The following is a 26,523-nucleotide window of genomic DNA, read 5'->3' as shown; positions in this document are numbered from 1 at the left end:
AGCAGTTGGGATATTTTCCTGTTTTTTTAACTGGTCATTTATTTTTCTTTCATTACTGGTCTGCCTTTGATTTTTCCCAAATAATTGCTATTAAAAGAAGTAAAAATCTGCTAAAGATTCTTTCTACACGTTACAGAGACTTCCAGCCTGAGCTCTGAGCAAATCTCTGAACACGGGTTCTTGATTTTGCTGGGCCCCCAGTGCCCTGATCATCATGGAAGCCCAAAGTGACTCCAGCTCAGCACTGAACAGGGAATAGCTGGAGTTCACAGCACTGAAACACTCACACAGCTGAAATGCTGGGGGAATATTCTTCAGTTTTGTTTTGCTCTTCAGAAGATGAAGGGCTGTGTGTTCCTGACAGAAGAAGTGAGATGCTGCCAGGAGTTATCCAGCTGATGTCTGGGGGCATGGCTGGGAATGTGGAACTCAGCCTGCAGGCTGCCTAGGAGAATTCCACTTTTTTTCTGCTAGGAGATTCTTTTTCCTCTCCCTTTTCCCTTTGTGGCTGCTTTCAAGAACACTCAGATGTCTTGGTTTGTTGTTATTTGCCTGGTTTTGCTAGACTGCTTTTTCTACATGGTTTGTTGTTGTCTTGAGTGCTAATGTTAGTATTTTTCTTTACAGTTAGATGGTTCTAAACTATGAAGCGTACAAAGAAATCAGAGAAGTCCTGTAATGAGATTTTGGATTTCAGTTTGTTCACAGACCAGACTTTAACTCACTTTGTCTCATTTGGAATAATTTTACTTTCCTAATAGTGAACCAGGGTGACATAGAAGAACTTGTATGAGGTTGAAATGCTGCCTTTTGGAGATTGTAGCAGAGTCTTCAAAGACATTTCTGAAGGTATTTAGTTATGCTTTTATTGCACTTTTTCTGCACAGAACTTGGACACAAAAGAAGGTGGAAAAAAGTCTCACGGTCGATCATTAATGGGGAACTTTGTTAAACACAAGGTGAGTGAAATAAATGAGAGCTGAGGTTGCTGTTCTAGGACTGGCAGCATTCCAGAGACCCTGGCAATGTTGTACTGCTCCAGACAAGTGTGGTGGGCATGGAACAGCAAGGAGGGAGCCTGTGTGATTACACTTGGTGTCTTAATTCTGTTCAGAAGGTTGAGAACCTTTAAGATGAACAAAAACCTCTCACATGGCTAAAAGATCACCTTTACTCATGCTGTGGAATTGCTGATTTTCTGATCAAACTTGCAGCAGCAGAAGAGCAGCAGAGACAAATGTCTTGGCATATCTTGTTTTGCAGAGAGCTGACAGTGCCTGGTTCAGTCAGGGCCCGGTTTTGCTGTGTCCCACCCTGGTCAGGGCCATGCTGGGACTGTCCCTGCTCCCAGGGGCTGCTGTGGCCAAGTGCTGGCTCTGTGCAGATGTGTCCTGCCTGATCTCCTCCTGCTTTTCATGTCCTGGTTATGTTTGTGCAGCTGCTGGGTCGGACTGCCTGCTCTGCTGCTGCTCAGTGGTGTCTGCACTGGCCCAGGCAGGAGCTGAGAGCTCTCATTTCACAGCTGGGCACAGAGCAGCCCCCACAAGGGACAGTGCCCACGTTTCCTCCCGCTCCCATATCCTGACAAACGTGCTCCTGGCACCTGGCTCCCCTGTTGCCACACTCCCACGGTGCCCTGAGCCTCAACGTGAGCTGCAGCAGCTGCCAGCTCCCTTCCTGCTGCAGTCAGTGAGAGCTGCAGTGGGTGACTGAGCAGAGAGGCAGGTCTGCAGCCCAGCCAGTCCCTGTGCCACCAGCTGCCCTCTGCCCCAGCCTGCCAGACTCTGCTGCTCTGTGCCCTCCATGGTGAGGGCTGCACCGAGCTTTGGGACTGAGAATCCCAGCAGTTTTTTATGATTAAGAGACATTTCAAAGAGCTTAATCAGCCACCACTCCATCTGCCCTGAAGCCAGCTAGGAGCCATCAACAATCCCCTAAGCAGACAGTTCCAGGACTCAAATTTACACTTCAATTCCAAGCTTGCATCAGTTAAAATGCTCGTGTTTCCTTCAGCACCTTTAGCTCAGTGCAGTTCCCCCCTCAGGCTGGGCAAGAACTCCAGGTACCTGTGGTCCCTGAGAGTGGGCACTGCCCATGGCACCCTGAGCTTGCTGCTGGCCACACAAACGCTGGGAATGACATGTCACAGGAATGTCAGCCACTGGAATCTGCCTGTTCTGCTGAGGGCTGGAAGGTCTGTCAATAATTTAATTACTTCAGCTAGTTATCCGAATGGATGTAGCACGTTGGAAATCTCGTTCATTTCATCTCTGGTGAAAAAAATAAGGGTCTTTATAGATTTCTTTTTTTAATAGTGATTGTATTGTAGACTGAGGCAACAGAGACATCCTGTAACTGCCCCCGATGCCTTTCCAGCTGAAGGGATGCCAGGGAGCACTGGTTACTATTGATATTTTTGCAGATAGAGAATTATCCACCCAACAATATTGACACATGACATTTTTACCCAGCTGTTCTGGTTTGAAAGCAAAACCAGTGAGAGACTCCAGGTCAGAAATACAATTTACTGGGAAAAGGGAAAACAAAAGACAAAAATACACACAATGATACAAAAGGAAGACCACTGGCAAAGTCAGAATACAACCTGACACCCGCTTTGGCCAGTGTGCTGGTAGCAGTCCAAATTGGAGTGGCTGCAGTCCTCTTGGAGTGGCAGATGTGGTTGCTGTGTCTTCTTGGAAACCTGTGGAAAGGCTGCCTTTCTGTCTAGAAATCCCTGGATTTATCCAGGTGGGAATGCCTAGCTTCTCCCCCTGGGTGGAGCATCTCACAATGGGCTGATGTTATTTTGAGTCACAAGGTGTGTCCTTAATCACCTGTTAAACAGAACTGGCTCCTGGAGAGTGTTATCTCTGAGTCATGAGGCAAGACATTGATGGGCTTATTAACAGGAGATAAGGAAAACTGTCCAGATGCAACTGCTACTGGGATGGTAATAGGAAACATCTTGGTGCTCAGTCTTGGACACCAGCTCTTGTGCCAAATGAATAAACTCTTAAAAAGTACCGGGGAGGTACAAAGACACTAAAGCTGGCAATTCCTGAAAGTTAACTGCATGGAACATGCTCAGTGCAGACCTTCAGTCTCCAAAGTGAACCATGCAAATGATTTCCAATATAGCCAACTTCATGTCAGCAGCAAACACAGCGAACTGAATTATGTCCAATATGGGTGTATGACAAGAGGAGGAAAGACATCTGTGCTCAGTGAGCCGGATGCAAAAGGATAAGGAGCTCTCAATTATATTAATTACCTCTTGATGAGAAGGGAATTAAATAACTCTCACTTGAAGCTGTGTTTAGCCTTACATAAGATGTAATGTTGAAATTGGAAACTGTTAAATCATAGGTGCTTATGGAAAAAGGGGATTTTGAAGTTTTAATCTTTTTTATCATAGCTACTTTCTTTATAGTGTAATAATTTAGAATCACTTAAATATTTGTATGTGGCTCAAAATGGAGCAGGAAGATGATGTTTGAACATTTTGCCCAGACTCTGTTCACACCTTCACTAATGAATATGTTTAATTTTCTAAACTGGGGGGAGGCACAGGTGGGTAGAAGCAGTGCTCTGTATATTTAGACCCTGCTGTGTGTTGCTGTTTGTTAAATATGACACAATCCACTGGGATTTCAGCAGGAGCAGTGCCCTGGAGCCAGGGGAGCAGTGTTGTCCTCTGGTGTTGGGAGGGAGCAGGGCAGGTGCAGAGCACAGAGTGGCCTGTGCTGGACAGACCTTGGCAGAAATAACCCCTGAGGCCTGGCTGGGCTGGCAGCACACAGAAATAACCCCTGAGGCCTGGCAGCACACAGAGCTGCTCATGGCCACAGCTGGAATCCCTGCCTTGGGGCACAGTGTGCTCTGTGCTGCCTTTCCTCCTCCACAGCAGGGAACTCTGCTGGCCCAGCCCCGGGGGTCACTCGTGTCCCTGGAGCTGCACAGCCCAGCTCAGCCTCCTGCCCAACCCCAGCAGAGTCACGGGGGAGCCCCCAGTGACTGACCCTGCCTGGCTCTTTCCCCACAGAGAGCTGCCAAGGCAGCAGCCAAAGCCCAGGGTGCCTCGGATGATGAGGATGGCCAGCAGCAGCCTCCGGGCAAGGAGCCAGGGCAGCCCCACAGGTGAGCTGGAGCCCCTCAGGTAAGGGCAGGGCTGTTCGTGCCATCGGCGTGTGAGGCTGTGCCCGCAGCAGGTGCCCTGTGTCTGTGTGTCACCTGTGATGTGTCTGTCACACGTGACAGCTGTCAGGTGGGTTTGCTGTGAGTGCCGTGTTTTGGCTGTGTCACCTGTCACAGGCTGCACGCAGCAATTAACTGCAGAGCAGTGTGACAGTACCACTGCTCAGGCAGAGATGCCAGCCCTATTTCACCCGCTGCAAACACAGCAAACTGGGCAGGTTAAAGAAGGTGCATCACAGCCCAGGCAACTTTATTGCATCTGAGAATGGGGAAAAAAAGCAATCAAAAAAGTGCCACTGAGAATGTGTCTGCTCTCACTGAAATGCTCCTTGGTTTTGCCTAGAACAGCCATGGTGCAGCCATTTCATTATGTTTTAAATGAAAGATTTTGTTTGTGTGGATGGGCTGGGGAGGTAGAGAGGAGCAGTCATCCCACAACCCTCTCCAAGGAAGTTCGCCTCACAGGGCTCCCTGCTCACAATTCTTCATTTCCTTGTTGTTGAAAAGAACAGAAGGGGGGATTGAAACACACCTTCAATCCTGCAAGTGCCCGTTTTTGTTTGCTTTAACCCAGCAGGCTTGCCCGCCGCAGGAAGACAGTGAAGCTGTGCCGGGCCCTGTCTGACCTGGTGGTGTACACCAACTCCATGGCAGCCCAGGACATCGTGGATGATGGTACGGGGCTGGCACAGGGCTGGCACATCCCCTGTCACCCGTGAGAGGAGGGGGCTGAGTGCTGCTGTTGGGGTGGCACAGGGCTGGCACATCCCCTGTCACCCGTGAGAGGAGGGGGCTGAGTGCTGCTGTTGGGGTGGCACAGGGCTGGCACGTCCCTTGTCACCTGTGACAAGAGGGGGCTGAGTGCTGCTGTTGGGGTGGCACAGGGCTGGCATGTCCCTTGTCACCTGTGACAAGAGGGGGCTCAATGCTGCTGTTGGGGTGGCACAGGGCTGGCACGTCCCTTGTCACCCGTGAGAGGAGGGGGCTGAGTGCTGCTGTTGGGGTGGCACAGGGCTGGCATGTCCCTTGTCACCTGTGACAAGAGGGGGCTGAGTGCTGCTGTTAGGGTGGCACAGGGCTGGCATGTCCCTTGTCACCTGTGACAAGAGGGGACTGAGTGCTGCTGTTAGGGTGGCACGAGGGCAAAGCCAGAGCCCAGCAGGGCACTCCCTGCCTGGCAGTGACTCCTCTGCCCCTGCTGCCAGCAGAGGATTTTGCTGCAGGTTCCCCAGAGCTGGGGGTCTGCAGGAGGAAAGGCCCCAGCAGGAGCTCTTGAGCTTGGGCTCTTTAGCTGGAGCTCTCACTTGGCTTTCCTTTCAAGTCTGCAGACTTGAGGGGAGGACAACAGACCCTCCTGGAAGGGGGAGCTGCTGCCCTTCAGTTACCCAGGGTGCATGATTTGTGTAAGACAAGACAATCTATCCTGGAACACTGGACTAAATCTCACACTGCCCTTGGTTAATACCCAGGTAATGAGGTCTGGGCTCAGGCCCCGTGCCCTGGGGTTGTTTGTCACCTGTCTGTTGGTTGTACCGTGGCACACAGGCTCCACAGGGAACGTGCTGTCATTCAGTGAGACCAGAGCCCACCAGGCAGTGCAGCAGAAGGCTGAGCAGTTCATGCTTTACAACCAGAGGCAGCTGACCAGGGTCTATCCCTCAGCCTACCGGATTGACTCCAGCAACTTCAACCCTGTTCCTTACTGGAATGTGGGCTGCCAGTTAGGTAGGAGCTGTGTGAAAGACTTCCTTCCCTTTGGGTGTGTATGTGCCTAGTAATATCTTTATTAATGGCACCTGACTTCTCTCTTTCAGTGGCTCTAAACTACCAGTCTGAGGGACGTGTGATGCAGTTAAATGAAGCAAAATTCAGGGTAAATGGCAACTGTGGTTATGTCCTCAAACCTCAGCAGATGTGCAAAGGTAAGGGTCCAGTGTAGTTATCACTGTAGCTGCCAGGCCTTTCACAAAGTGTCCTTCACAGCGAAGGCACAAGAAAGGAAATGCAAACAAATCTAGAATCTTTCATATTTCCATGCTCTCATAGCTCTTAGACTTGCACCAGTGTGCAATCTCTTACTGTGATCATATACATATATGTATATTTTGAGGTCTTTGCCTTACAAACATGAGTTTAAAAGAAGAAAAAGGGGTCCTAAGATGACCAGCTGCAGGAAAGTAGAACAAGCTCTGCAGTGGCCCAGGAACAAGTACCCAGGGCATGGTCCAGTTCTGCCTTGGAATCACATAACCAAGAGCTTCTCCACTCAGAAAAGGTTGTAAGAGAGAGGAGGAGAAATTTAAAATTACTAAACAGCTGCTCCATACTCATAGTTTTTAATTTCTGACTGAATTTGTCTGTCTGTGTGTGTCTTGGGGGGTGCTATTTGTTATGTGTATCTTTTTCCTTTCGCTCTCATTCTTGCCATCTTTCAGGCACGTTCAACCCCTACTCTGCTGATCCACTTCCTGCCAGTCCTAAGAAGCAGCTTATTCTGAAGATCATCAGTGGGCAGCAGCTCCCCAAGCCTCCTGACTCAATGCTGGGGGACAGAGGAGAGGTGAGATGCTTTGGTCCCAGGGGAGCTCCTGCACTGACATGGCAGTGTGTGACTCAAACCTTCTCCCCATTCAAATACACCAGTACATTTCAGATATTGTCAAGCTTTTGGTCACTACATACTACACTTCCTCCAGCCTGTATTCTACTCGTGATGTTTAAGAAGTGATTTGTTTTGTATTTTAAAGTGTGACTTCTATGAAAATTAGTCACAGCTGTCCATAGCTCTTGATGCAAACCACACATCAACATGGACTTCATGGAGCCAATTCCCATGATAGTGCTGCTTGAAAATTCATGTCAATCAAAAGGGGTTTGAATTCTCATATGAATTTAAATCAGCTCTCTCCATTAATTTTTAAAAAATGCACCTTCATTTGTATGACTGGTTTCCTTTTAAAATATTGTGTTTTTGAAAAACAGATAATAGATCCATTTGTTGAGGTGGAGATTATTGGGTTGCCTGTTGACTGCTGTAAAGATCAGACCAGGGTGGTGGATGACAATGGTAAGATAATCTAAGTGATTTCCTCTTCTTAGAGCAAAATATTAAATAAGTATAAATGAATCCGTGTCTGTTACTGCTTTCTGAATTGCAAAGCATCTTATCTGATGAAATCAAATTATTGTATTTTAACAAATTATTTCTGCTTCCCAGACAGAATTTCTGGTGCGGAGATAAACAAGTTAGAGGTGAAGGGCAGGAGTTGTTCCCCACATTGTTTTTTAACTGAATTGTTCTTTAATCTCCTTCATGCAGATGTTCAAATCTATCTGTATCTATCTCAGAGCTTGCCTGGGTATCCTGCCAGCTCCCAGGCAGACCCATTTTGTTTTTAAAGCAATCCTAAGGCAGATCTGCCACGTCTAATGACTGACATGATGGAGTTGTCATTGCTGCTTGTGTCCTGTGCCTCCTGGAACTGAGGCAAGCACTCGCTATGGACTTGTTTCCCAAAGCATGTCCTGTTTGTCCTGCAGGGTTCAATCCTGTGTGGGAGGAGACCCTCACCTTCACCATCCACATGCCCGAAATTGCCCTGGTGCGGTTCCTTGTCTGGGACCACGATCCCATCGGGAGAGACTTCGTGGGGCAGAGAACTGTGGCCTTCAGCAGCCTCGTGCCTGGTGAGTCCCTCTGTTCTCCTGGGCATGCAAACCCACCCTCAAACTCAAGGAGAATGTTACCAGCATGAGATGATAGATTTTAGAAATCTTTGTCTTTGTGACTTCATGTGAAGCTTGGACAAATCTTCTGTTCTCTTAGGGTGCCTTATGCACCATTCCTCAAAGGAGTTTGGTTGTCTGTGCTTTTGGAAATTACTGCTGGTGTGTTTTTTAGAACTTGGATGAACTCAGAAAACCTGTGGGGACACCAGAGAAGTTTACTAGAGGCACCAGGTGGCTTCCTGTGTATACATCACTTTCTAGGGAGTCATTGCTAGCTGGGCATAAAATGCAAACTGCTGGTTCTTGGTGGAGGTTTGTGTGGGAATATTTCTGCTTCTGTTTCCCCAGGCTATCGCCACGTGTATTTAGAAGGACTGACAGAAGCTTCCATATTTGTTCATATAATCATTAATGAGACCTATGGAAAGGTAGGTACAGCTGGAAATTTACATCTTCCTTCTGATAAAAATGGATTTAAATGTACCCCAGAACCTCCCAGGATTTGTGTTGGAGTGCCCAGGAGGCTCAGAGTGTGTGTGGGGTTTCCTCGCAGGAGATCAGCAAGGAAACTTCACCATACCATGACTCCACCCTTGCTGTGCACATACTTGCAGACGTTCTTACTGTTAGCACCTAACAATTATCTTGTCTAGGTACAGGAGGTACATTTCTTCCATGTGCTAAACTAATCTTATTTTGGAAGTAGTTCTTGAGAACTGTAGCTGCACCAGAACATATTTGACAAACTGGTTTTAGCAGCTAATTTAATTAATTTAAATTAGCCTAGTTTAATTTTATGTTTTAGTGCATAGGTTCTGTTTTTCTGCAAGTTTGCTAATTTTAGTGTCTTTAAAGTGAAAGTGAAAGCACAGTGCTTTTTCTGTGTTTTCAGCTGCCCTTCCTTAGCTGTTTCCATCTGGAGATAAGCGGCACAAAGAAATTAAGGCCATGTTCAGCAGAATGCTAAAGTAAAATGGCACCTTAGCAGCGATTTAAGAAATGAAGATAAACACAAAACCCTGACTTTGAGAGGTTTGAGGTTGCAGAGGACACTCAGCCCCTCAGCTTTGTGCCTTCTGAGAGGGTGCAGAGAATGTCATGACAAACATGAACCCAAAGTTGTGCAGCACCCACAGAAAGCTCCGGGGAACAGAGAGAGAACAGCAGAGAGAAGGGCCCAGGGCTGAGGTTTGCTCTTGTCCAGATCCTCTCCCAGCTCCGCTTCCTTTCTCCTCCCTGATCCCATGGGATCATGGGATGGGATCACACGTATTGGTACGTGCACATCTGGGCATATCTGTGAGATCACATCCCTTGGGGACGGTCTGCAGGGGCCTGTTTGGCTGCTGCCCTTGTAAGAACAAATATGCTCAAGAAAACCAGCAGTGTAACTCGAGGGGAGGCAAGAGGAGCAGGAGGGGACAGCCACTGGGATTCCATCTCTGTCCCTGGGTCTGTTCCCCTGATGCTGCACTGCTGTTTCTCATAGGCTGAGTTGGCATCTGTGAGTGAGGAGATCTGCTCAGTTCCTGGGGGACACATAATTACACTAAGAAATAGCTTTAAATGGTTTGCTGTAAAGTGGTTCTGTTTACAGCTGATGTACTGTTACCTTATTTGCTTGTGTGGCAGTCTTGAAAACATTAGCCAAATGGATTTGCATTTCTTTTTGCCTTTCAGTGGAGCCCTTTAATCCTCAATCCCAGTTACACAATAATGCACTTTCTAGGAGCCACAAAGGTAGAGCTCATGAGCATGCACTTTGCACTTGCTGGGCACAGACTTTCCAGTGGTTCCCAATCGCATGATCTGCAACTGCCAAACTGGAACCATTCTCCATGCAGGCTCTGAAACATCTGAATATTGCTTTGATGAAACCCATGCATAGCAAACTCCACGTTAATGTGCAGCCTGTCACTGCCGAGCGCTTCCTAGAGCCTTGTCAGGTCCCATTAGGAGACTGAGCAAAGCTCTCTGGTAACTGTGGCAGGCTGCCATCCTAATGAGGAGAAAGGCAGGCATGCATGCATCCATGGAGACCTGTGCTGGGAGCTCCTTGCTCAGAGTAGCTGTGAGTGGCTTGGTGTGAATATTTTGCTTTGCTGCGTTTTGAACTTTGTCATCATCACTCATAAGCACTGTGAGAGCAGCTCTTTGCCTTGTGGGCGAGCGTGAGCTCAGGCCAGGCTCTGGTGTTGCTGTCCCTGCAGAGCAAGCAGCTGATGGGGCTCCGAGGGCTGTTCTCCAAGGCGCCCAAGGCGGGCACCGCCGAGGCCGGCGGGCACCACGTGCGCAAACGCTCCATCGGCGAGCGCATCCTGCGGCGCACGGCCAGCGCCCCGGCCAAGGGCAGGAAGAAGAGCAAGATGGGCTTCCTGGAGGCTGCCGAGATTAAGGACAGCGCCTCTGAGCCAACAGACCTGAAGGACAAGGAGGGGGTGGTCCGGCGGCCGAACCGCAGCTTGCAGGCGCGTCCTGCGTCCATGCCCGTGGACAGATTCCTCATGGTAGAGCTGCCCTGCCCAGCAGAGGACACTGCCCAGGAGGCCAAGGGAGAGGAAAACACATCTGGTAAGATGCTTCCAAAATTACTTTTTGTGAATGCTCAGGGCTCCCCTTGCTTCTTCCAAGAGTACCTGTTTTCTAGCAAGTGTTAAAGCCAGAATCTATTACACCAAGTTTACTTCTGTAGTCCCTGCTTCATTAAATCTCCAAAGGAGTGAGTCACGGGGCTCAAATCTGGCATAGAAAGACAAGAGGATTTGTGGAGAAAACATCCAATATGTGTTTTTCGAGGAATTCAAACACTTGCCCTTGTGAATGCTGCTTGCTGGTAGAAGATCCAAGCGAAATCCTTGTACTGTAACACTTTGCAGTAACCACATGTATAAACCAGTCTGGAGTCCATCTCCTTGATGCTTTTGACTCAGCTTGAAGCATGCATCTTGTTTTCAAGTGTTGTGTGTTTTAACAGAGCTGTTTTGTTCTGTCTTTATTGCCACGCTTCTTTATAGTACAAATGTGACTAGGAACACAGCTGAAGGTAATGCCACGTGCAAGCTATGATGTGGTACCTCATTAACATTACTTACAACAAATATTACATCACCTGCTTGATGTAATAGACATTCCAAGGAAATTTCAATGAAGTGCCTGCAGTTGTATTTTTTCCATTTATTCATGTCACTCAGATAATTTGTACTAAACCTGCACAACCCCATGATTAAGTTCTGTCACAACTGAACCTAGTTTTGCGTTCTCCATTTGTCTGTCTAAGGACAAAATAGCTGTTGGTAGACAGAGCAGAGTCTTGTATGCCACTAATATGTTTCTCATTTAATTTAGCCAACAGCGATGACAATACAAATGAGAAGGAAACAAGCTTGAAAGAATTGGGTTTTCCACGTTTGGAGCAAAAGTCAAATGCTTTAAATGTAGCATCTCAGTTCAAGAAGGAGAATGACCAGCGGGATTCTACAGCTGACTGTTTAGTACCACCTCCACAGGAGCAACCTGAACATTTGGTTTTTGCAAATGGTGTAGCTCGACCAAATCACCTTGTGGATTACCAGGAGAATAATCTTTCTGATGGAACTGTCCCCCTAATGCATGACTCTGACTCGGAACTTCCCACAGAAAAATTACACCACAAAAACTGTGCAGATGGTAAAAAGGAAGATGACGCAAAAGGATCTAAGGAAGGGAAGATCAGTCTCATGGGGACTTCTCTTTCTCAGAACGCAGAGGTGGAGAATCACAAATGTGACATGAAGAAAAGCACTGCAGCACCTCTTTCCCTTTCTTCTGCCGTGTGCTCTGAGGGCCCTGACTGTCACTCCACAGTGGCCCTGCAGGACAGTGACATTTCTCACCTCATTGATGAAGTCTCTCTCTCGACTGAGAGCGAGCTGGACAGCGCTGTGTCCACTCTCATCGGGCAGCTCGATGGCACAGATGACCAAACTCCCGTTCCCCCTGTCTCCTGCCCCCAAGGCAGCAGCAGCCAGACCCCCAGGGTGGGGGCTGCAGTTCCACACGTGTTTGCTGCAGACCTGAGCAGCCCCTGTAGGCACAACTTCACTCCCACAAAATCCAACAAATCCTCTTTATTCTCCACTCCGGACACAGCCACGTTCTCCAGCCTGGAGGATGCAGAGTATTCCACATACACAATTATCCACAAGGCATCTCCAGCATCTGAATGTAAGAGCCACGGGGCATTAGTTTGCAAGAAAAGATTAAATCATCTAGAAAGTAACTTGCCTGGCTCTTGTTCTTCATCCCTCTCTTTGCTAAATGCAAATCCCCAAAGGAATTGTGCTACAAAATCTGGACCAAGCTGGGAAGCCCCTGAATATGCCAGTTCTTTTGGTTCCAACAGCCGCATCTTTGAGGAGGCGCTGGGACCCCCTGTCCCTGGGGAGCACTCGGACAGCAGCAGCCTGCTGGAGGTGGACGGGGACTGCCAGGACCTCCTGGTAACCGCCTGTGAGTACAGACGGGAGGACATGAGCCAGCTGGCTTCTCCTGTGAGCCTGAGGCAGAAGCAGGACCCCGGGCACGGTGGTGACAGGACCTCTGGGAGCGGCTCCACCGCCGCGCCCTGTGCCGCCGCCTGGCTCTGCTCCGAGACCTTCGGGGCTGCGGGGAGCCAGCTCGCTTTCCCCGCCTGTGAGAGCGCCGGGCTTTTGTGGCAGCAGCCCTCGGAGAAGCACAAGGCTGCAGCGCGCGCCGCCCAGGCCGGCTCAGCCTGCCCCCTGCTCCCGGGGGCTCTGCCGTTCCCCCCGCACCCGGCCATCCAGCACAGCAGCCCCTGCAAGTCCAAGAGTCTGGGAGACCTGACCTCGGAGGACATTTCCTGCAACTTTGAGAGTAAGTACCAGTACATCAGCAGGAGCTTCATCTCCTCGGGCCTGAGGGACAGGAAGGTGGCTGCCATGCAGGGCGTGAGGCCGCACTCCACGGACGCGCTGACGGAGCAGCTGCGGAGGCTGCTGTCCCCGGAGCAGGAGGACGGCCGGGAGCCCCTGTGCCCCAGGCAGCCGGACGAGGACTGCCCGCGGGCCCTGGTGAGGAAGCTGTCGTCCCGCAGCCAGAGCCGGGTGCGGAACATCGCCAGCCGCGCCCGGGAGCGGCAGGAGGCGGCGGGCAAGCACAGGCCGTGCGGCGCCGCGCCCGCCGTGGTGCTGCGGAGCAAGGCCGCGGGGCCGCCGCCCGCCGCCAACCGGCACTCCACCGGCTCCTACATCGGCCGCTACCTGCACGGCTGCCCCGCGGAGCGCCGCGGCGTGCCCGAGGGAGCCTGCTCCGCCCTGCAGCACGGCTGCGGCGAGCTGCCGCTGCCGCCCGGCGCCCAGGAGCAGCCCGAGATCTATTTCCTGCTCAGGCTGTAGGCCGCGCACGGCCCCGGGCTGGGGCAGCGAGGAGCTGCTGGGAGCGCTTGGGGCGCTTCAAAATGCAGCTTGGAGCGCTTAGGGTGCTTCAGAACGCAGCTTGGAGCGCTTAGGGCGTTTCAAAACGCAGCTTGGAGTGCTTAGGGTGCTTCAAAACGCAGCTTGGAGTGCTTAGGGTGCTTCAAAATGCAGCTTGGAGTGCTTAGGTTGCTTCAAAATGCAGCTTGGAGCGCTTCAGAACACAGCTTGGAGCGCTTAGGGCGTTTCAAAATGCAGCTTAGGGCATTTCAAAACGCAGCTTGGAGTGCTTAGGGTGCTTCAGAACGCAGCTTGGAGCGCTTAGGGCGTTTCAAAACACAGCTTAGGGCGTTTCAAAACGCATCTTGGAGTGCTTAGGTTGCTTCAAAATGCAGCTTGGAGTGCTTCAAAACGCAGCTTGGGGTGCTTAGGGCGTTTCAAAACACAGCTTGGGGTGCTTAGGGCGTTTCAAAACACAGCTTGGAGCACTTCAGAACGCAGCTTGGGGTGCTTAGGGCGTTTCAAAACGCAGCTTGGGGTGCTTAGGGCGTTTCAAAACACAGCTTGGGGTGCTTAGGGCGTTTCAAAACGCAGTTCCGTTCCTGTGAGTCAGGGGTGATTTAACGTGCCCCTCCTGTCAGAGCTGAGGGAAGCAGGAGCCGCCGTCCATCCTTAGGGGTGCTGGCAGAGCCTGTGTGCATTTGTAGCGTTCTGTGTCTCCAATGCTCCAAAGCCTGACGTTGCACTGAAGGCAATACTGGTTTCCTTGTGTCTTGTCCTCCTGCTTGGAAAAAACCACTTTTGGTGATCACTTTTGGCCTCTTGTGAGGATTCTCCAAAGCACTGTGGTGTCTGGAATGCTGGACTGGGGCTTGTTCTGCCCAACAGGCAGCGACCCTTCATTAGCATCACTTGTTCAGAATTGTTACTATAAATTTTACATGTTTTCATGTATGAACTGTGATTCTGCAGCAAATGGTTTGTAGAATTAGGGTTAGTCCAGATTTGTGAGTCCTGTGTAGATTTGTCTTCTGCCCTCTCTACAAAGTATGACAACAGTTGTCTTCCTTTTTGTTTACTGTGTTGATTTGAGACAGAGTGAAATGTGGGAGTAATTCTGCTTTTATGAATGAAAACAATTTCTGCTTATTTTGTATGTATTTTTGCTGTTGGTTGTGTGAGTAGCTTGGGTACAGTAGGTCCATTTTCTGTATATTTGTAATTTTATGGCTAAGTTGTTGACAGTCAGTGGAATATTTAAACTGACATGGTAGAGTGACTATTTTGACTGTTCACCTTTTTTCTATGAAGGCTGAAAGTGAATTGGGTGAAGGAATCTCAGACACCTAAAGCTTCCCTGTAGGGAACAACATAGCTTTATTTTGGTTGGAAGATACTCTTTGCCTTTGCTGTAAGTTTTTCTGATATGTCAAAGACGTACCTTTTACCTCTTTCTTTTGTATTGCAGAGTATTATTATTCTTGAAAATGTCATTAAAATAGATTTTTAAGCACTTGGTTACATGTGTTCTGAAAAAAAAACAATTGTTCAAATAGATTGGTGCTGAATCCAGCAGCACTTAGTGACTGCACACATCTCTCTTGGCTGGAGATGCAAGGAGGGAAGATCCTTCACTTCACAGGGTGGTTCTTGGCTGGAGGTGGCAGCTGAGCTCTGGTCTCCCTTCTGGATCACGAGCCACATTTGAGTTTGTCTGTTCCACTCGGGCTCTAACACAGGAGAGTGGCTGTGGTATCACTTGGGGGAGAACAGTGGATTTTCTAAACAAAAAGCATCTTTCCATGGAGGACCAGAACCAGACACTGGATTACTCCCTTAAGCTTTGGACCTGGGTTTCTGTCTCATAGCCAGGATGCAGTCTGGGAGGTGTGACCGAGGCCTACCAAAAGTGCCTTGCAAGGAAGCAAATGAGAATATCTCCATTGTGGGAGGTGAAAAAACTTGTTTTAAGTGGAATTAATTTAGAAAAATTGTATGGTGCTTGCAGGAGTTAGGACAGATTACTGCAGCAGTGTTTTACCACATAATCTCTTACACTCTTAATTTTAGAAGTTAATCCAGATGGGGACAGTTCTTTGTGTGACAGTGACATTTGGCTAATGGAGCAGGGCAGGGTTTCTGTAGTGCAGCTGAAGCCAAATACACATTACACATCAGCCTTTAAATATATATATACATATACATATATATACATATATACATATACATATATATACATATACATATATATACATACATACATACATACATATATATATATATATATATATATATAAAAATATATATATATATATATAAATATTTCTTCAGTTTTTAGTTTAAATGAACAAGCTTAATTTTCTTTCATGGAGTGGAAGCAATACAAACAAAGGTACCTGCTGCCAATCCAGCTGCTCCCGTGGGGATGTTCCTGCTGTGAAGTGTCCTGGGGTACCTGAAGCACCCTGCTGATCCTCCAGAGCCCAGGTGATGTGGTGTTGCTGGTGAGTACTGTGGTGCCAGCCCCGAGCAGGTGTGGGACGCTCTGGGTCAGAAATGTTTGTGTCCCTGTGAATCGGTGCTGCAGCAGCCACTTGGGGTCCCAGAAAGCCCAGCCTGGGGGTGGCTGCTCTGTGCAGCGACTCCAAAACTCCGTGGGAACGGGGCGCTTCGGGAAAGCCGCACATGCCTCCTTCTCCAGCTTTGTGCCCTGTGGCCCTGGTTATCAAGAGTTTTCTAAACCCTTCTGAGTTGACATTCTTGTAGAGAACTTTCCCACACCACTTTCTGTAAATAACCTATTGTTTTGCATTCTTTCACAGAGGCAGAGAAATTTGATGTACAGGTAGTTTGTCCAGTGTCCTTGGAGAGGTGGCACGTTCACCCTCCAACCCACTGGCACCTTTGGAGAACTATAAAAGATTGGAGTCAGAGGAAATAAATGAGTCTCTTCATCGTGACCAAAGCTGTGGTGCATCATTTTTCCTTGTGTCATCTGGTGACAGTGCCCTGGATCATGAGCTGAAGGGATGCTGAGTTCAGAAATTCGGCACCTCCAGAGCTCAGCCGTGAAACTCTGGGAACAGCTGTGTGTGCATCCCAGCAGCATTGTACAGAGCCAGGGCTTTTAGACTTCTGGATGAGACAGACCAGAAATCTGCACTTCAGACATCTAGATGGCCATTCAATTTTAGTCCTCTCCCAAAATTAATTAAACTGTCTGAAGAAGGCTGCAGCTTGTTGAAAATCCATCTAGTGAAGACTTTTTTGGTGCAGAATCTGCACCAACGCAGAATAAACAATCACTTCAGCTTAGTAAAGGCTAGTGGCTCACATCCTGGGTTAGCAGGCTTAAATTGCTTTGCTAATTCATGAAAGAAGGCATAAATTAAGCTGCTCAAGAATCTGCAGAGAACAGATGGGTTTGGAATATTACTTTTGAGAAATTATATATTTTCTAATTGAAAGCCAGGAAGAGTGTCCAGTTACATTTCTATGATTGCTTACTGGAGTATCAGCAGCCCCTGCTTTAAACAGTTGTACAGAATGTTCCAGGTGTTAGGAGCCATTCCACATCCCCCACTCCTACACAGGAGCCCCTGTTCCAACGCTTTGGTAGGAGGGCTTTCATCCTGAATTTCCCATTTGCATCTTAAATAAGATTAAGGTATGTAAGAATAAAACATTTCGTGAAAGAAGAGCCAGATTTTCACCCAGGAGCATGTTGGGTCAATTTTGTTCTTGGACTGATGCTCATTTGGATTTGTTTTGATGAGATTTTAATGCTGTTCCTTTTTGCAACAGGGAAAATCGTGCAGGACCCTCAGTCACACACGAGGCAGTGGCACAGTGATGACACTGATTACAGATCTGCTTAGACATGCAGGAGGAGAGACAAATTGAATTTCTACCAGAGATTATCTTTTTAAGTCCTGTGTTGGTTGAGACAGAAAGAAATTAAAATGAACAGTGCCTGGCTGGCCTAGCTGAGGTGGGATTTTGTGCGTGTAGAAAGCCGTGGAAGTGGAAATATCTACTTTTGCACGTGACTTCAGTCTGGCTGTGGAGCAGCCAGGAGCGTTTGCAGTCGGGGTTCAGCTGAGTTACCCGGCCTTGCCTTGTCTCTGCTCCCAGTGCTGGCCTGGCAGAAGGGCACGGCTGTGTTTGTGTGTGAGGGGGCCATGGAGGGCATGGAGGGAGGGAGAGAGAGCAGCTGGGTGCCGTGCTTTGTTAGTCCCTGCTTTAGGAACAGCTGGGGTTTCAACATGAAAACCCTCTGCAGCAGAGCCTTGCCCTGCCACTGCTGCAGTCCCAGCAGCATTTGGAGTCCAGCTCCAGCCTGAGGAGCTCTGCAGCCTCTCTGCAGGTGGAGCCACGTGGATTTGCTGCTCTGGTTCCGTGTGTGTGTGCAGTGAAAACACAGAAAAGGGATGCTGAAAAGGGAGTTTGAGGTTCTGAGCAGCTTGAATCTCACTGGTTGCTTGGCTGGGCACTTGCAAATAAAGATAAATCCCATTCTTCCTGGTGGGAGCATTTAAAAGAAATGGCAACTTCCATGTTAGACTTCATAATGACACAGAAATAGTTCCTTTATATTCAAACCAGTCAGGTCTCTTTCCAAACCCCACTATTCTCTGATCTAATCCCAGCAGACAGGGAATGCAGTACCAAGTGACACCAGGGCTGGGAACTCTGGTGTCTGACAGCCCAAAACTTCGGGTGTGGTGCAGCCCTGTAGCTGTGCCCTCCTTCCTTGAGGAGCCACCTCGCTGGCCCCACTGCTCTGTGCGGCTGCACGGGGAGCTGCAGATTCCTGCAGAAACCGGGATAAACGAAACAGAGCTGCAGCACCGCGTGGGATTTGCAGGGTCCCCGTTAGGACCTGCCCTGGGGCACTGAGCTCCCCAAGGCCTGGCTGTGGCAGTGGTTCCAGCTCTGCTGCTCTGCTCCAGCCCCTGCTCTAGGCATGGCTGGGATGGGTAATTAAAGTGCAGCTGGGGCTGCAGTTCACCAGTGCAGCCAGGCAGGATTTATGTGATCCCATTTCAAGGAGTAATAGACTTGAGGAAGCACATTTTTAAGGTAACAGATGTCTGGAAGCAGATGATTAATTTGTGCTGAGTTTTCAAGCACTCATTTAACTTACAAGCTCTTTAAAGTGGATTCTTTAATTTAGTGTTTCATGTCTTAAACATTTATAGTCAAAATCTTATTACAGTTAAAGATGTGTTTGTCTAAAGTGATACTTTTAAATTCAGTGGAGTTCTGCAAATGAACACTGCTCAGAGAACAGAATATGGAGAGTTGCAGAGTGCTGCAAGCCATATTAATTTGACTTTCTTATTTCCAGAGCTGGTAACATTTTTTCAGTAACATGGAAATTCAGCTGCATCCAGGGGGATCCTCTTGCAGTGCAGAGTTCAGCAGGATGAGGGAACACAACTGAGTGCTAAATTTGGGTGCTTGAGGCAGTTTGAATCCAGTGTAACTGGTGCAGTGGGTGGAGTGTGTGCTGGGGTGGGGTCTGTTCCTTGTCTGCTTGTCCAGGCTCCGTCCATCTAAAGCTGTTCCAAAGGCACCAGGGATGGAAGTTTGGTTTAAAGCATGTGTCAGGTTTCTTGTACTATTTCATATTGGATTTCCAAACAGAGGTGATGCTGCGTGAGCAAGATGGTAATTAATATTCTTGTATTTGTTTTGTCTTGGAATTATGATGTTAAATATTTAGAATGTGCCCCTCCTTCTAAGGGTGAAGGTACATGTGCTGTTTGAATTAATTTAAATAAGCAGTGGTGATATTGGCCTGAACCCCACTTTTCTGCTATGGCTTAAGCTCCTGGATGGATTTGGCCTCTGGAGGAGCTGCTCCAGGCTCTGGCTGCGTGCAGAGGGTGTGGAAGGGGACTGTTCTTATTTGGGTGCTCCTTAGCTCTCTAAGGCTAACTGAGAGTTGGAGCTGGAGCGTGGAGCTGTGGGAGCACTGGGGCCATGTGGCCCTGGTTGCAGTGGGATCCTTCCCCACCCAAACTGAGAGAGAAAACTGCAGAGGATTTCATCTTTTGGCATTTCCCAAAGCCACCGTGTGCCTTCATGAGAGAAATTGAGATTTACCAATCAATGCAGTTTTTAATTGGAAAGATAAATCCTCTGGTCTGTGCTCCAGGCACAGAGCTGGGCCAGCCTTGCAGCAGGAGTGCTGCTGGACTGACAGCAGCAGTGAGGGAGAAGGGCTGATGCACACATGTGCAGGAATTGCCCCTTTGATTTCCTTGCAGAAAAGCCCTTGTTTTGACTCAGTGGAGGTGTTTCTCTAGCCAGTAACTCGGGCCCATCCATCACCAGGCCAGCAGGCCCTGCTCTGCTGTAGGTCTGTGCTGGGAGTGGTGCAGAGGGATGCAGTCCAGAGCCAGAGGAAATGGTTCCTGTCTCTGGGATGGTTTTGGCAGCACCTCCTGCTGCACATAATGGAGATGCTGAAAGCTCAGCAGGAGAAATGCACACAGCAGGCCCTGTGCTGCTCTGATGGGAAGCTTTAAACAAGGAGTAACTCCATGTGTTTGGTTTGAGCTATATAATAATCTAAATTAGGCCAAAATTCTGAGCTGGTGGTCATTCACATCCCATACATTTTCATTTGTTACCAAGTGGAAGAATTGTGGGGAGTGATGGCAGTCCTGCAGTGCTGATCCACCACAGCCTTCCCAGGCTCAACAGCCCAGAGGCTGCAGTTGCTGAAAGCATTTCTGTTCATTTTTTATTGAAATGGTTTTAGAGTTAGTCAAACCATTACTGATTGATTGGTGAGAACTGGAATGTGATACCCAGTTTGGATTGCCCAGACACTTTTCCTGAGGCATCTCCTCTGCAGGAGGGACAGGAACATGAACCCTTAGAGCTCACAGTTTTCACCCCCAGCAGAATCCAATGGCAGCCTCCTGCTTTTGCTGAGAAAATCATTCCACCAGCTATTCTCTTGCCCAGCAACTTTCCTTCAACCTCTTAGATGGAACAGGATAAACAATAATGGAATGTTGTTAGGGATAGATATTTGTCCCTTGAAGTTTCTCTAGCATTTGTTAGTTTTTCCATTCCATTTCTACTTCTTCCAAGAAAGTTACTCCAACTACACCAGCAGTGCTTTTTGTGACCAGTGATCAGGTTGATTTGTTGATTTAAAAAAAATATATGTTTAAATTGATACCTTCTTAGAGGCTTTCCTTCTGTGGCTTTTCCCAGCCATGCTCTTGTGCCTCCTGTCCATATCACTTTGTGGTGATCCAAGCTGTGGATAACATTTGATCTGTGCAGGCTGCAACAAATCCTGTTTGTGTGGGGCCAGAGAGACAGAATTTTCACCCCCTCCACCAGAACAAACCCTGGCTGCTCTCAGATGGTCAATTATCTTAATTGACTTCTCACTATTTAGTAACAGATCTTTAATTCATCTTTCACTCTTACCTTCAGATTTCTCCCCAATCTTTCCCCATGTGTGAGACGAGGTGATTTCTATGCACGGGCTGTGCACTGAACAGATGGATCTGACAGCAATGCCATATTCTCCCACCAAAATTGACAGGATAATAAGTGGAGATCTTGTTAAACTTGGCTGTGTTACCATCAGTGCTTGTTTGCTAATATTTCACAGCAAGGCAGACTGGCTGACAGGGCTTTGCTGAATGCATTGGCAGCAGCCTTTCCTGGAGCTTAAAAAGCTTCAGAAAGAAGAAAAGAAGAAAAAAAAAAAGGAGCAGGGATCACTGGAGACCTTACCAAGACCAATCCAGAATATGATGGGGAAGCTCAGGGGCTGATGGAGCCCAGGACTGCTCACCTGACATGGATCTGACACTCCTGCCAAAGGCTTTTCCATCCAGGCAGCTCCTGAGCTACCCAGAATTACACACAGAGCTTTGTTTGGCAAAAGCTGGGAGTCTCTCCAGATCATGTATCTCTTCAGCAAGTGCAGCCTCTCTGCTGAATTGTGGGCCTGGCACACCTGGGCACACCTGGGCACACCTGGGCACACCTGGGCCTGGAGGGCTCAGAGGCAGCAGGAATGGACTGGGGGTGGCAGCAGCAGCAGGGGAGGATTTGACACAAACCCCTTGGGTTTAACTTGGCCCCCTGAGCCACAAAACACCTGCTGGAGCTGGGCACAAGAACCAAATAGCTGCCAGCCAGCCAGCCAGCCAGACAGACAGACAGACAGTCCTTAGAGGTTAATGAATCACTTGGACACTGAGGGTGGATCCAGCTCTGGGACTTGCACACCCCAGTGCTGCCACTGTCCCATCTCTGCTGCCAGCGCTGGCAGGGACCCCGAGTGTCTGCAGAACAGATTTGTCACAGCTGTGGGGTCACCCTGCTGCCCTGTGCTCTGTGTGTGCTGCCTGTCAGTGTCTGAATGACACACAGCTCCTCCAGACTGAAAGGGATCCTGTGCTTTCCAGGGGACAGCTGAAACCTCAGTCTATTCAATAAACCTGTTTGGAGATACCTAGGGGTGTCAGGTTTGTAGGACTCAATGAAGTCATTTATCCTCTGGGGTCAGAATTTGTCTGGAATTTTTCTCCTCCATTTCTCATGCCTGGCTCCCCCTTTTTTTGCTATTCCATGCTATATACAAAAAGTGCTGGGTTTTTTTTTGTCACTGGGCTGCCTTCGTGGCCTCTCCATGTGGCATCCCTGGCATATGTCACTTTTCACTGGTGAATGTCACTTCTCACTTGTCAATTTATTATGTTGTCAAGACTCACTACACCTGTTGATCAGCAGGGACAGCAGCAAAACAAAAATATCTGTTAAAGCAGTCAGCATGTTTAGGAGCCAGAGATGAGTGAGCTCTCCTTGGTGGCACACATGAAGTCAGTGCCCCTCCACCCTGGGGACATTAATCTCTTGCTCATCCTCACCCCAGGTGTGGGCAGGAGGAGCCAGAGAGGGGCTGAACCGTGGCAGTAGAGATGAGCTTTGAGTCACCCCAGGTGTGCAGGGTCAGTCCTTCCCTGCCTCCATCACAGCTGCCACTGCTCCAGGACAGCAGTGAGGGGGGAATTGGGTTCTCTGGGATGTTTGGGGATTTGCTCTGGGCTTTGGAGTTTGTTTCTTCGGGGTTGTGTAATGCGAATCAGAGGCTTTGTTCTTTGCCCTTTTATACATGAAACAAATGCCATCTGTGCTGGAGGAGCTGCGGGGTGGCTCTGCTCTCCAGGCTGTCCTTCCCTTCTGTGTGCTCAGCCTGAGGAGCAGCTCGGGCTCCAGGGCTGGGCCTGACAGAGAGAGACTGGAGCCTTCCCACTGCTGCCCCAGCTGATGGCACTGGGCTGTCCCCTGGGGCTGTCCCCTGGGGCTGGCCTGGGCAGCTCTGGGGGCTCAGACCAAGGAGAGCAAGGGCAGTGCCCAGCAGGGGCAAGGGAGTGCCCAGCAGGAGAAATGGAGTGTCCAGCAGGAGAAAGGGAGTGTCCAGCAGGAGAAATGGAGTGTCCAGCAGGAGAAAGGGAGTGTCCAGCAGGGGCAAGGAAGTGTCCAGCAGGAGAAATGGAGTGTCCAGCAGGAGAAATGGAGTGTCCAGCAGGAGAAAGGGAGTGCCCAGCAGGAGAAAGGGAGTGTCCAGCAGGAGAAATGGAGTGTCCAGCAGGAGAAAGGGAGTGCCCAGCAGGAGAAATGGAGTGTCCAGCAGGAGAAAGGGAGTGCCCAGCAGGAGAAAGGGAGTGTCCAGCAGGAGAAATGGAGTGTCCAGCAGGAGAAAGGGAGTGTCCAGCAGGAGAAATGGAGTGTCCAGCAGGAGAAAGGGAGTGCCCAGCAGGAGAAAGGGAGTGTCCAGCAGGAGAAAGGGAGTGCCCAGCAGGAGAAATGGAGTGCCCAGCAGGAGAAAGGGAGTGTCCAGCAGGAGAAATGGAGTGTCCAGCAGGAGAAAGGGAGTGCCCAGCAGGAGAAAGGGAGTGTCCAGCAGGAGAAATGGAGTGTCCAGCAGGAGAAAGGGAGTGCCCAGCAGGAGAAAGGGAGTGTCCAGCAGGAGAAAGGGAGTGCCCAGCAGGAGAAATGGAGTGTCCAGCAGGAGAAATGGAGTGTCCAGCAGGAGAAAGGGAGTGACCAGCAGGGGCAAGGGAGTGTCCAGCAGCAGCTAGGGCAGTGCCCAGCAGGGGCAAGGAGAGCAAGGGAGTGTCCAGCAGGAGAAAGGGAGTGACCAGCAGGAGAAAGGGAGTGCCCAGCAGGAGAAAGGGAGTGTCCAGCAGGAGAAAGGGAGTGTCCAGCAGGAGAAAGGGAGTGCCCAGCAGGAGAAAGGGAGTGTCCAGCAGGAGAAAGGGAGTGTCCAGCAGGAGAAAGGGAGTGCCCAGCAGCAGCTAGGGCAGTGCCCAGCAGCACCTGGTGCCCAGGGCTGGAGCAGCCCCGGGGGCAGGGTGTGCAGGATGTGGGGTCACGCTCCACTGGGCTGTCAGCACGGGGCATCCTGAGCAGGGTTGTTTTTTTGTGCTGGATGGGAGCATTTAAGGTCAGATTTGATCATTATTTTTCAACTCCTCTGTAACCATGGAGACCAGGAGCTTCCTAAAGCAGAGCAGGAGCTCTCGAGGTGCAGCTGGAACTCACTCAGACATTTCTGCTTCTTTTGGCCCCTTGTCAAGTCCTTTTGCTTTTGGGAAATTGGAACAAAGAATCAGAGCAGCATCTGCAGAATATTACACTTCAATTACAAATTAAAGTTCAGTGGGATAAACGTGAGTGGATCTTCATTTGAAAACAAAGGGTAATTCAAAAGCTCCTCTCCCACAGCCCCTGCTCTGAACATGGAGGTTTCATGCCAAGAAAATGAGCAGGTACAGCAGATCTCTTCCTTCTCTATAAAACAAAACCAAGAGGACCTGTACCTGGAAATGACAGAAACTGAGGAGGTGGAAAAATATGATGGAAAATATCTCATTAGTCATATATATTTGAATCTGTAAACTGTTGGATAGGGTTAGGAAAGTCTCTATCATCTGACTTCCCATGATTAATTGTTCCCACTGTGACAGGATTGCATTGTGCCAGGTCCAGCTGTAAGGCAAAAACTCTGATGGATCAGTGCAGTGAAGCCTGACTTTGTTTAGCATTCCTGCATCTTGAGCTAATTATTTTGCTAGATGTACACATGGTCCTGCCTTCGTTTTGTTAGATGATCAACAACTTTATTGTCATCCTTAGTTCCTTACACTCGTGTTCAGAGAGCAGAATTTATTTCCTCAGCATTTGCTTTGTTGAATTGCAGTTTAATCTTGGGATATGGCAGCAGAGAAAAACGTGTGGTGTTTTATTTCCGTAATTCATAGCAGGAGCTTGGTTTCACTGCTGTCTGTGGCTGATGAGTCCCCTCAGGAGCTGGGATCTGTGGAGTCAGTGATTTCAGCATGCAGGGCACATCCCTGAGGGAGCTGAGCTGCTCTAGCCCAGCTCCCAGCAGGAACTCTCACCTCCCCTTCCTCCGTGGGGGAAAGTAAACTGAAGAGAGAATTCTTCTTGGATGTGGAGCAGGTAGTTCTGTGAAACAGCAGTAAAGCCATCCCTTAAGGAGAGCCCATGGATTCCTGCTCCTCCTGTCCTTAGCTTAACTTGTCCAGCAGCAGCCTCACTCCTCGGACTGGGAATGCCCAGCAGCCTTCCCTGTGCCAGCAGGAAATGGGGGATTCTGCAGCAAAGTGTCTTTTACTGAATCACAAAAGCCCAAGAACGTGCAAGTCAGGCTGGTGTGTGGCAGCTCTGTTCACAGCTCCTTGTGTGTGGCAGCAATCCCTCCCAGCAGGGAGGGAGAAGGGAACAAGCCCTGTGCAAAGATGTGCTGGGAAATGCATTTGTGGCAATGAAAATTCATTGATTTGTGGTGCAATGAGTTGTCACATGTCAGGAGACACGAATAATGGATATGGATGAATTTTAATAGGATTTTTAAAGTTATCTGGAAACGATCCTGAGTCGCACCACAGTTCTGTGAGATTTCAGCCCACACAATCATCATCGTGTTCAGAGAATTGTTATACACAAAGTTTGAGTAGCTATGGGGGAATTGTTTTCTTTTCTCTGTATTATACAGAAGACTGAATTTAATGACAGGAGAGGAACTGTCAGAACTAAATAAATGACTAATTCCTTGCAGCAGTAGAGCTGGTGCCATAAAACATAAGTTAATAAATGACAACTGTTTAGACAGGCTTGAGCCACCCTTACTCTTCCAGGCATTTTAACGGCAGAGGGGGGTTGTGAATGCTTTTCTCTGAAGCCAAGGAGCCGTGGCAGAACCTGGAATTACCTTGGCATGCTGCCCGGGGCATGGGCAGCCACACAGACAGAGGTGCTGCACCTTCCTCTTCTCCCTGGGGAGAGGCTGAAAAATCCCTGCCTTGCCCTGAAAGCCGGCAGTGAGCGTGGGGTCGTGTCTGTCACTGTGTCCTTGCAGCAAAGCACTCCTCTGTTAGCCAAGCAGACCAAGTGAGTGGCCACAGCTGGTGCTCAGCCCTCCACCCTGCCCTCCTCCTGCAGCTGCCCCGTGTCCCTGTCCCCTCCCAGCCCTGGCTCCCTTCCTGCCCCAAACCCCGTGTGCCCACCCTGGGGTGCCTCCACACCTGCCCCTGAGCCAGGAGTGCCAGCTTCCAGGCTTTACATGCTTTCATTAATCTTTAAGATTAGATGATCAGCTTTGCAATGTATTGAGGGGATAAAAAATGGTCCTGTTTTTCTCCTTAAAAAGCCAATGTGCAGGTGTGGCAGGGAAGCAGTGTGAGGCTCAGGATGTACCGATGTCAGCATGTGTAGAGGCATCATTCAGCAACAGGCTGTTTAAAAACCCACAGGACAAGTTGGGAAGGAGATTTGATAAGGAAGGAAATGATCTGTGTTTGTTTTCCTGGAGCAACTGCTGTTCATGAAATTGAGGCACACAGTGTGACATCACAGAGGTAAAAGGGTGGAATAAGCAGAATTCAGAGGCAGGAGGAGCTTTCACTGGGACATGCTTATACTGGGATGTTGTGTTTGCTGGGAGACAGTCCCATAACTTCAGATCTGTAATTAGTTCAAGATCTATATTGTTAGGAAGATATTTTTCCCAAAAGAACCAATATGCAGCTTAATTTCAGTACTAACATGACTTACTAGAGACACCTTAATATTTGTTAAAACTGGCACTGGAGAGTCAAAGAGGCTCTTTGTGGTT

At 49.0% G+C, this 26,523-nt stretch overlaps 2 protein-coding genes across 4 annotated transcripts in view; both read left to right on the top strand.

Moving 5' to 3' along the window:
• The window catches only part of LOC128812147 (1-phosphatidylinositol 4,5-bisphosphate phosphodiesterase eta-1-like), a 43,862-nt gene extending 32,565 nt beyond the window's left edge, over nt 1-11,297 (top strand). The window contains exons 12-24 of one of the 3 annotated variants that reach the window (XM_053986399.1): nt 888-959; nt 4,046-4,140; nt 4,772-4,872; nt 5,743-5,922; nt 6,012-6,119; nt 6,633-6,757; nt 7,180-7,264; nt 7,738-7,884; nt 8,275-8,354; nt 9,607-9,666; nt 10,137-10,497; nt 10,941-10,969; nt 11,272-11,297. In XM_053986399.1, coding sequence (XP_053842374.1) covers nt 888-959; nt 4,046-4,140; nt 4,772-4,872; nt 5,743-5,922; nt 6,012-6,119; nt 6,633-6,757; nt 7,180-7,264; nt 7,738-7,884; nt 8,275-8,354; nt 9,607-9,666; nt 10,137-10,497; nt 10,941-10,951 — 1,425 coding nt within the window. In that variant the 3' untranslated portion in view covers nt 10,952-10,969; nt 11,272-11,297. Of the gene's footprint in view, nt 1-887; nt 960-4,045; nt 4,141-4,771; nt 4,873-5,742; nt 5,923-6,011; nt 6,120-6,632; nt 6,758-7,179; nt 7,265-7,737; nt 9,431-9,606; nt 9,667-10,136; nt 10,498-10,940; nt 10,970-11,271 lie in introns of those variants that run through there. The other 2 variants (XR_008438617.1, XR_008438618.1) reach the window with 2 other exon arrangements.
• On the top strand, nt 10,616-13,726 carry LOC128812148 (1-phosphatidylinositol 4,5-bisphosphate phosphodiesterase eta-1-like). The gene has a single exon (XM_053986400.1). The coding sequence runs from the start codon at nt 11,241-11,243 to the stop codon at nt 13,317-13,319; it is 2,079 nt and encodes a 692-aa protein (XP_053842375.1). The 5' UTR covers nt 10,616-11,240; the 3' UTR covers nt 13,320-13,726.
• The last annotated feature ends 12,797 nt before the right edge of the window (nt 13,727-26,523 follow it).

The sequence above is a fragment of the Vidua macroura genome, chromosome 10, assembly GCF_024509145.1.
Source record: "Vidua macroura isolate BioBank_ID:100142 chromosome 10, ASM2450914v1, whole genome shotgun sequence".
Lineage (NCBI taxonomy): Eukaryota > Metazoa > Chordata > Aves > Passeriformes > Viduidae > Vidua > Vidua macroura.
Note: the sequence above shows the minus strand (reverse complement) of the source record. Positions and strands in the feature narration are given on the sequence as shown.

Excerpts from the sequence above, each read along its gene's own strand:
- LOC128812148 (XM_053986400.1), top strand. The coding sequence starts at position 11,241 with ATGCCACTAATATGTTTCTCATTTAATTTAGCCAACAGCGATGACAAT.